Source organism: Panulirus ornatus, chromosome 25 (genome assembly GCF_036320965.1).
Source record: "Panulirus ornatus isolate Po-2019 chromosome 25, ASM3632096v1, whole genome shotgun sequence".
Taxonomy (NCBI): domain Eukaryota; kingdom Metazoa; phylum Arthropoda; class Malacostraca; order Decapoda; family Palinuridae; genus Panulirus; species Panulirus ornatus.
This window is the reverse complement of record NC_092248.1, coordinates 11226368-11236453: the sequence shown is the minus strand read 5'-3', so window position 1 is coordinate 11236453 and position 10086 is coordinate 11226368. Positions and strand designations below refer to the sequence as shown.

Below are 10086 nucleotides of genomic sequence, written 5' to 3'. Positions count from 1 at the left end.
GTTGTGGGATCATATTCTCTGCATAAAGCCAGCCCAAAACACAAAGTTTCAAGGTTTCTAGATAAATGTTAGAAATTCAGAAATAAGCTTATTGTAAAAGTTATGGAAAAGTTTTATCTTTGGGAACATCCTCCCTCGTACCCAGTTAATGTCCTCAGAATATTCGCTGGTATCACATACGATTCATCAGGACATGTGTGATTTCACTGAGACTCCTTTAAGCTTCAATCAGCAGGGAACACATCAGGATGTTCCAGGAAAATAGATCTCCTTCCACCACAAGCAAGGGTTATCTGTCACTGGCCAGGACGATGACTCCTGCTTTGGCTCTCTCAAGGAACGTCTGGCTCGATGAGATGATCTGGAGTGGCCTTTGACATCTGACGAACTCGTTTCACAGGTGAAGCTTCAGTTCAGGTTTGGATGACCTGCCCTGTGTGGACCTGAGTATCCTGCATTGACAGGAGGCTGGATCAGATGGGAGACCTTCATGTCGGTAAGGTCAGGTCTCCTTACTTTTAGGTTTTCCTTCAGTCTCTCGTCCTTCGTGTGGATATACCACGGGGTAACTCTGGAACTCTGGACGTAGAGAAGAATTTTAGGTTTTAAAATAATGAGAAAACCATTCCACTGCCATCCAATTCATCCCCTTTCCATCCCTTCTCTTCCCTTCCTCTTTTTCGGAAAGAAGTATATCTTGATTCCCGACAGCGACAGGCCCCCCCAGGCCTTCGTTACAAGCGACCAGCTGAGTGCCAGATGGCTAAGCCTAAACACAACCCTCGCGCCTTGACCTCAGCGGCTGCCTGGCGGAACTCCTGTGGGGTCACTCAGTCCTGTGAACGGGCAGCTGCTGACCTCATCTATTTCCTGGTGGTCGAAGGAGGTAAATCCTCACGGACACACCTTATTTTGGGGGAGGAAAACGTCGTTTTAACCTCCCACTGGCAAGTACACACACACACACACACACACACACACACACACACACTCTCTCTCTCTCTCTCTCTCTCTCTCTCTCTCTCTCTCTCTCTCTCTCTCTCTCTCTCTCTCTCTCTCTCTCTCTCTCTCTCTCTACGGTGAGGGAAGCGGATAGGTATCCATTGTGGTTCTTTTATCATTGCCTCTGATTTGGCACTAGCCGTTGTATCCTGAAGCTTGGATGGTGTTCCCTGGATATATATATATATATATATATATATATATATTTATATATATATATATATATATATATATATATATATATATATATATATATATATATATATATATATATATATTGTGTGTGTGTGTGTGTGTCGTTTCCCGCATTTGTGGCACTATTTTCCCATTGCCAGTCGGTTGTTGTTATGCACGAGTATATAATGCACCAACAGCAGACACCATCCACCATGCATACATACATATATACATACATACATATATGCATACATACATACGTATATAGGTGAATATGTATTTATCTGAGTGAGTGGTTGTGTATTTGTGGTTTTCTTTGTGCAACCGCATACTTTGTGTGTGTGTGTGTGTGTGTGTGTGTGTGTGTGTGTGTGTGTGTGTGCGTGTGTGCTTGTTTATGACTAATCTGATCTGGGGATCTATGACGTCACAGTGGCTCCCTCTTCTACATTCCCTGATGACGTATACATCATGTTTACCCTTTGGAAGTACTGATGATGAGGCGTTCAACCTGACCATCTCAGCAGAGTATTATAAGAATCCGTCAGTCCAGCTTGAAGAAATTTTTCTTTTCCTTTCATGGTCCTCTGCTTAGGTTTAGCGAGTCTAACGAAGCTCCCTTTCGATTTTCCGAGCTGGCTCTGACCTTCTAATGGGAACATATGAGAATGATCCACATTTTTCAACACCTTTTTAACAGCTGAACTCCCTCAGCATGACAGTGTGACCCCCCTTGAGCACCGCTTCATGACACTTGGGTATGATGTCGTGGCATATGACCTGATCCTAGGCTGTGGTTGAGCAAGATCAGATACCATGCCAGCATATTCGAGGGTCATAGCGTCGTACGCTTGGCTTACCTTGCTCGAAAAGTCCACGATTCTGTTACTGAAGACACGCATCCTCACGTCCCTCCGTTCCTTCTCTCGTCCTAACTTCGCCCTTTTTCCTCTGGATTCTCCTCCACCTTCAGGAGAGTCTTGGGTGTTCACGTCGTCACGATGTTTTAGGGAAAACATGTTTCATTATCATGTCTCCCTTATTCCCTCTTCCCTTCAGTGTGGGTAGACTGAGGGCTTCCCTCCTCTCTCCACAGCCCATTCGACTCAGATCTGGATCATCTTTGTTACTTTCCTTTGGAATCTTTCCAGCCATCTTACGACGTGGTTCATCGAATGACGAAACCAGACCGTTGTGGCATATTCCACACACTGGAGGGCAAATTTTGACGCTGACCAAAACATAGATCGCCTCCCTTCAGGTTTCTTTTACTCAATATCCCAGTTGATAAGTTCGACGTGGTGTCAACTTTGAAAAGTTTTCACAAGACGACTTTTGTAACTTTTGTTTCCTATGATCAAGTCTTTATCGTCTAGACTGTTTAAACCTATTCCCATCTTCATCGTCTGCATATTGCCGGATCATCTCTCATTAGTCATTTGTCTGACCATTGCTATGTCTCAGGAGGCGACAGGTCCTGCTGTGTCTCAGGAGGCGACAGGTCCTGCTGTGTGTCACGCGGCGACAGGTCCTGCTGTGTCTCACGCGGCGACAGGTGGCTGCTGTGCCTCACGCGGCGACAGGTCCTGCTGTGTCTCAGGATGCGACAGGTCCTGCTGTGTCTCAGGATGCGACAGGTCCTGCTGTGTCTCAGGGTGCGACAGGTCCTGCTGTGTCTCAGGATGCGACAGGTCCTGCTGTGTCTCAGGCGACGACAGGTCCTGCTGTGTCTCAGGCGACGACAGGTCCTGCTGTGTCTCAGGTGGCGACAGGTCCTGCTGCGTCTCAGGATGCGACGATAATGCTGGCCTACTATGGTGACGATGGACGGAGGCGAGATATATGAGATGGGCCTCTTCCGAAAGGCTCCAGCAGCCAGCCCCAAGACTGTGCTGCTTCCAGTAGCAGGGAAATGGAAAGGCTCCTGTGCATTGGTGTGTGCATAGACGCTCATTTGAACTGGGGGAAACATACACACAGACACACAAACATACCCAGACAGTCACATACATGTCCACTTCTATATTCAGAATGGACCGCCAGCATATTAAGGCTGGAGCCGCTCTTCAACTTTCCATATATTTCTCAACTAAACATGGCAGCCTCTCTCTCTCTCTCTCTCTCTCTCTCTCTCTCTCTCTCTCTCTCTCTCTCTCTCTCTCTCTCTCTCTCTCTCTCTCTCTCTCTCTCTCTCTCTCTCTCTCTCTCTCTCTCTCAATTTCTTGTTTCCTTTTATTTCATTTGACTTCTCTCCTTCTATACGAATGACTTTTCATTTTCCTGGGGTATCTACAGTTCCCTAGATATACGTCTGTGAACTTCAAAAGTCGGACGAACCTTTCAGGACCAGGAATAGAATCCCCTGAGCGTCCCTCCAGTAGAAGAACTAAAATGATAACTCCCAAAGAACTATTAGAGGACAAATCGAACGTCAGATGCGACTTCTGGAGGCGTCTGGCAGCGTCGTGGGAGCGAGCGAGAGAGAGTTGGCCCTTCCATTGATTTGCGTCCAGTGCACCTTGGATCGTGACGCAGTAGGGGTATGGCGCGTCGCTCTGCCACCCACATCACCTATACCCCAATCTTACATCACCGTTGGTGATTTAAGAATGTTCCTCCTCGCTTTTCCTCGGAGCGTAAAACTGAGAACAACACCAGCGCCATAGCAGCTTTAAGACACCATCCTGGGCTTCAAGCCACCTCGTGGAATATTCGATCAAGAGAGAACTTGAAAATTTCAGAATTTACGTCTGAGTTTTGAAGATTGAATGCACTTCCCGAGGTGAAGATTAATCACGGATTTTATGTAGAATTGGTGATTGTTAACTTAATCATTGTGATCTAAACTACGTTAGGGGAATTTGCCGATTATACATTTGGATATCCTTTTTTATGATCTGTGAGAGCCTATAGCACGCTTGTTGAACATTATTGAAGGGGTAATTACTTTAACGGCCGTAACATAAAAATAATGGAAAATATCGAGTAATGCATTGTCAGGCATGAATAGTTCCCTCTGAAAATATTGCCCTTGTGTATTGTCAAGTTTGAATTCTTTTCTGTATTTGGAAACTATTGACTGATGCCCAAGCCTCCTTCTGAAAGATACAGCCCAATGGTAAACGCTGTGTAGGCGTGTGTGTGTGTGTGTGTGTGTGTGCGAGTGTGTATTAACTTCATTGTTTTACACTGAAAAAGATGGAATCTGAACAGTATATTTCTAGACATGCCCCAGCGACCGACGAGAAAAACAGGAAATTCGTACGTGGATATTTAAGGGTAACAACTGGTTTACTTGAATGATTCCTGGCTAAACATAACAGCTGTTCTGATGTTTAATTCAGAAGCCAATTGGGAGGCTCAGTGACATACTGATATCTGGATTTTGAATCGAAAATTGAGAATTGTTGGAAATTGTGCACTTCAAACGAACAAATAATTTTTAGCTAATGACTTTTTTCCGGTGTTGACATTATTACAGAGGGTGTCGTGTCTGTGTCTCTTTTTTTCTTTAAGTGTTTGAGTTCAGCAACAACAAGCTGTGTGGGACGATGATGATGACTTTAATGATGATGATGATGATGATAATGATGGCTGTTTAAGAATGGGTGGCGTCAGGGATAAACAAACGACTAGTGATGTCTGTCCGAGGATCTTATGAGCAATTGGCTAACAATCTGGCATGAAGTAGAAACTTTAACAGGAATGGCTCGTTCACAAGCTTCTCCTTACGCTGAAGACAAACTGGAGAAAGTTATGATTCCTTGAGGTTAAGACCCGGGCACGACACTGTGTCCCCTCCCAGGGGACTCGACCCTTGGCCAAGAACTGGACACTGATCTTCCCAAGGGGCCTTAACCCTCGACCAAGATCTGAGTACTACAATCCCCAGGAGCCTCAACCCAACGGGCCGCCGAAGGCGAAGGCCCGTGTCGAACTAGATGTGCGACAGTCTTTGCAAGCAGCCTCAACCCTTGGCCAAGAACTGAACACCTACTTCCAGGGGCATTGACCTTTGTAGGAGAGTTAGATACCGACTCTCAGGCGTCATAACCTTTGGCCAAGAGCTAAACATTGACCTACATGAGCCTCAGCCCCTGACTAAGAACTTGTCGTCGAGAACTGAACCCTAAGTCCAATGGACGTCACCCTTTGACCAGGACTGAGCTTCGTAAAGCCCTAGTGGCCTCAACTCTCAGCAGACCTGAGCACTGTATAATCCCAGGGGCCTCACCCCTTGGCCATCCTCGAGCATTCTGTTCCCCAGGTCCTGAATCATCGGCAAGACCTGGAAACTGGTACCCCGGGGACATCAACCCTTGGCCAAGGGTGAGAACTACGACCCCTAGGGACGACCTAAGCCTTTAGACATCCAGGTGCTTTCCAGGGGCTTTGGTATCTTGACCATCGCTGAGAACTTCTCACCCAAAGGTCTTAACTCTTGGCCTGACCTGAGCGCTGCGTTGCGTTGGGTTCCTCAACCGTTGGCCTCGCTTGAGCACTGAGCACGTAGGGGACACAACCCCTTGGCCAACCCTGAGCACCGTGACCCCCAGGGGCCTCATCCCTTGGTCAGACCTGAGCACGGTGACCCCCGGGGGTGTGACCATACATGTATGACTGGACGTCGCGTCACACTCTCTCCCCCGGGAACCCACAGGGATCTAACCCGGGGGAACTCTTGCTCACTAGGAGAGAGGACGTCCCACCCACCCGCTGGATCCTGCCACAGGACGCTATATCCATTCCACTCCCATCAAGGGTCCGGGGAAGTGCAAAGGACCTCCTGGTTCTCCCTGACGTGGCTACTACTGCGAGCGGTCTTGCTGCTCACTCATGGTGCCGGGGCAGAGCTGAGTGTCTTGACGCCAAGAGCTCATCCTCTGTCGTCAAACCCGAGTGTCGTGACACCAGAAAATCACCCCCTGCCTCCGGAGCCAAGTGTCTTGACGGCGGAAGGTCATCCTTTGCCCACGAAGTCGAGCGTCTTGACACCAGGTCATCCTCCATCTCCAGACCCGAGCGTCTTGACAGTAGGTCATCCTGTGTCTCTAGAGACGACTGTCCTGACACCGGGAGGTCATCCTCTGGCTTCGCAGTCGAGTGTCCTGCTACCAGGGGGTCATCCTGTATCTTGGGAAAGGCTTTTGAGTGTCACACCAGCTGCATGGAAGTTCCCCACTCCCCGCTGGCGGCTTTCAGAGTCTCAGTCGTTAACAGTCCCATTCACACCCTTCCAGGCGAGTTCGGCGACGACTCCAGCACCAGAGGTCACTGTGATCAATATCTGGAATACACCTCCAACTCTCTTCCTAAAACTTGCAAACAACAAAGCCCACACGTCTGTTGGGTCTTCCCTCATGACGAAGACGCAGATGTTGAAGCCTCTGATCTCAGGGGAACCTCGTCAGCACCAGCAAGAGATGGACAACTGGACCACCACGAGTCTCTCTCGCTCAACACTCGGGGTGTTAGATAGTGGCCAGGGTTGTCACCCGTGCACTCGTCGACCTCATACTTCAACCATCACTTATCGCCGTGAGGATCTCGTTTCCTACAGCGGACATCAGCGGAAACATAGTGACGATGCAGGTGACTCCATTTTCACCAAGGTATCTCGGCCTCTCGTCCACGAACCAAAATCAAACACCATCGAAAATGCGCAGTTGCATGCCGTGGACTTAATTGGGCAAATTGAAGCCAATGCGTGGCTGTCACAGAAAGATAATAAGCCAATTCCGCTACAGTTTAAAAGCCGTCGGCACTCTCTTCCCGGAACACAAGAACCTGCGTACAATAACGAAGAAATAAGGATCAATCTCGACTCGAACAAAACGGGCAAGAAGACTCACCAAGTTCGACCCTTCCCACTCGAGGCCGTGATTGACAAAAGTGTCGTCTACGACCCCCCAGCTCACACATCCCGGACACACAGCAGCATTTCTCCCTTGCCATCGGCCTCCCCGAAGGCTGAAACACAAGCCGAAACTCCCCTTTACTTCAGTTTAGGGCCCGGCGTTGCGCGAAAAAACGTGACACATCACGGGTCTTCCCTCTTTCCTCAGGAAACCTGGAGAGAAGGTCTTTCTTATCAGCTCGAAGGATCGTCGACCCACACCACCTCAGACTCCGCGTCAAAGTTTGAGCTGGTTAAGGGGGAACCTTCCCCTGAGAGTTATAGGATGGGGAGGGAGATGGTCGTCGAGGATGACGAGGGCGACGACGAGGATGACTGTAGCAACCAAGAGTGTCAGGACGAAGAGGAGGCCACAGGAGAGTGTCAAGGGGAGGAGCTGGCGGGAAAATGCCACGACGAAGAAGGAGACTCGATTCAAACTGATGATCCTGAGACAGAGGAACATGCCTTGGTTTACGACCTAACGAATAGACTCAAGAGGAGGTCATATGTACAGCACAACTCCCCGATGACCAATACCGTTGGGGGTCTGGCCGGCACGACAGCTCTCTTCTACCGACGAAAACGAAAGAGTAAGTATTTAAACTTCTGACTCGTCTTGTGCTCACAGCTCAGGGACCCTCCAGCGCTGGTATCTACAGCCCATATGTTGACAGTAGGATTCGTGCGATCCTATGTGGGCTCGTGTGATGATGATGATGCTCTTATGGACACACCAGGGCTCATGTTATCATGTCAAGGCTCATGAACTGATGTCAGGGTTTATGTTTTGAGTGCAGGGTCTGTTGATGTCAGGATGAATATGTCAGATTAGGACTCGTGTGTCGATATCAGAGCCCCTGTGTTGATGTCAGGCCTCAAATGTAGATAAGAGTACTCTCAGGTGTTGATATCAGAGGTCAGCTGTTGATAATAAGCCTCATGAGATCATGGTGTTTATTTATAACATAATTAGGTCTCGTCTGTTGATGTTCGCTTCTTGAAGCACGTTGTATTGTTGATAGGAATCTTGTGTTTATATCAAGACTTTGTGTGTGTATGTGTGTGTGTATATATATATATATATATATATATATTTATATATATATGCTGACAGGAAAATGTTTTTTAAACATACCCTATATTTATATTCCGGGAACAAATCTCTTTATTTCAGTGTTTTATGTTCTCAGTAATTGTTCACTGCTCCAACTAATTTGGTTAGAATATTCATGTGTATTAATGTTTTCAATTTGATGATATCAAATAAGTTTTTTCTTGTATTCATTTTTTTCTGGGACATTAGGTAACATGTTTCCCCCCCCAATAAAAAATTTCCTTCAAAGTGAGAGTCTGCAGTGTTTCAGAATCGCTCAGGCGTCTGAGGTTTCAGAACACTTTCATTTTTGCAAATGCTTAGCTGGAAAGTCTTTGGTAACCTACCTCATACGTGTTGGTAGAGTGATGAGTCATGGTGACTTGACACTTTCTGGTCTTATGATACATTTGGCGACATCTGGGCTTTGAGGGTCCAGATCTGTGCTGATTGGCAGTGATGAACAATGAGATGGAGAGAATGCTTCCCCAACAATGTTCATTATCAGATTCAAAGGTTTGTCCCTGTTGAATATATCTCGTTAACAAGTTCACAGGTTTGTCTTGAACAGCAGTCATGGGGGAGTTCATAGATCAGTCCTTAAACAGATTTCAGGTCCAAGTTCAAAAGTTTCAAATGTCTATCTGTCATAAACAATGGTCTGTAAAAAGTTTAAAGGGTTGGATCTCCCCAAACACGGTTCATGAGCCAGTTCAAAGCTTCGTATATCCTAAATACTGGTCCTTAATAAGTTCAGAGGCTTGTTTTCTCTCAGCGCTTCTCAAATAACAATCACTCTAGTATTCATTTTAAGATGTGACTTTCTAACTTTTTTGAATGCTACGATACGACCATTGAGTACGACGGTAAGACTATTGATTACGACGGTACAACCCTTGAGTATGACGGGACGACCTTTCAGTACAACGGCACGACCCTTGAGTACGACGGTCCGACCCTCGAGTGCGGTGGTATACCTCTTTAAGCACAATTGTACGACCCTTGAGCACAGTGATATGACTAGAGCATGGTGGTACGACCCTTGAAGACACGGTACGACCCTTTGGTATTACTGCACGAACACCGGGGTGTGGTGAGGTCGTGAGGATCCCCTTCACACCCCCGGTGATCACACTGTCATGGTTGAGGCTCGAGCCATTGTTCTCCAGGGGAGAACGAAGAGCTAACAGACACCATCTGAATTTCAAATGCCATTGTAGGCTTGGCGAACAAACAGCCTTTCATCTGAAGTGGATCTGACATATCAATTCACTTCTGAGATACCACTATAAAGCTAAGGCACTGTTGAACAGCTGAGGGGGGAAAAAGACGATGAAATAGGAGGAAATGAACTGCGGATATGTTAAGATGGTTTCCCTCGGAAACCTCACCAGAAAACTCGAGGGGAAAATGAGGAACCCAGTCTTGAAACCTGTTAGAAACCATCTATAAGAATGGGGTGAATGGTAGGGCTGGAGGAAGTCCCAATGGAACCCCTTTAGGGGGATCAGAGGAAACGATGATACGTGATCCAAACGTAAACAAAAATTATGCTGTTATTCAGCATCACTCACGATGAATGCAGTGAGCATGGATAGGTATGCTCTCCGTGATGTAGCTGTTAGCGTTACAGACCGCAAGGCATTCACGGGCCGCCCAGGGTCGAGCCCGCATAGGTTCGACTCCTGGTCGAGGCAGTCGGCCACAATCCACTCAACTGTTCATCCTATCCTAGGGGCTGGTTGATTAATTGCATACCTGGCATAACGTAGGATATATATATATATATAAACTTTAATGAAATGGCCCTGATTGGGCATTTAGTTGCCCGAGCCGTCTAAGAGAAGAAATGGATACAAATATCTGATTATACAACACTCAGTTGCGTAAATATACAAGTAGATATACAGATACA

The 10086-nt window shown here is 47.0% G+C and overlaps 1 protein-coding gene across 1 annotated transcript in view; it reads left to right on the top strand.

Annotated features, from left to right (window-relative positions):
* The first annotated feature begins 3711 nt into the window (after positions 1 to 3711).
* LOC139757268 (uncharacterized) overlaps positions 3712 to 10086 on the top strand; it is a 109837-nt gene continuing 103462 nt past the window's right edge. The window contains exon 1 of the mRNA XM_071677604.1: positions 3712 to 7668. Within this exon, the coding sequence (XP_071533705.1) occupies positions 5796 to 7668 (1873 nt within the window). The 5' untranslated portion in view covers positions 3712 to 5795. The remainder of the gene's footprint in view (positions 7669 to 10086) is intronic.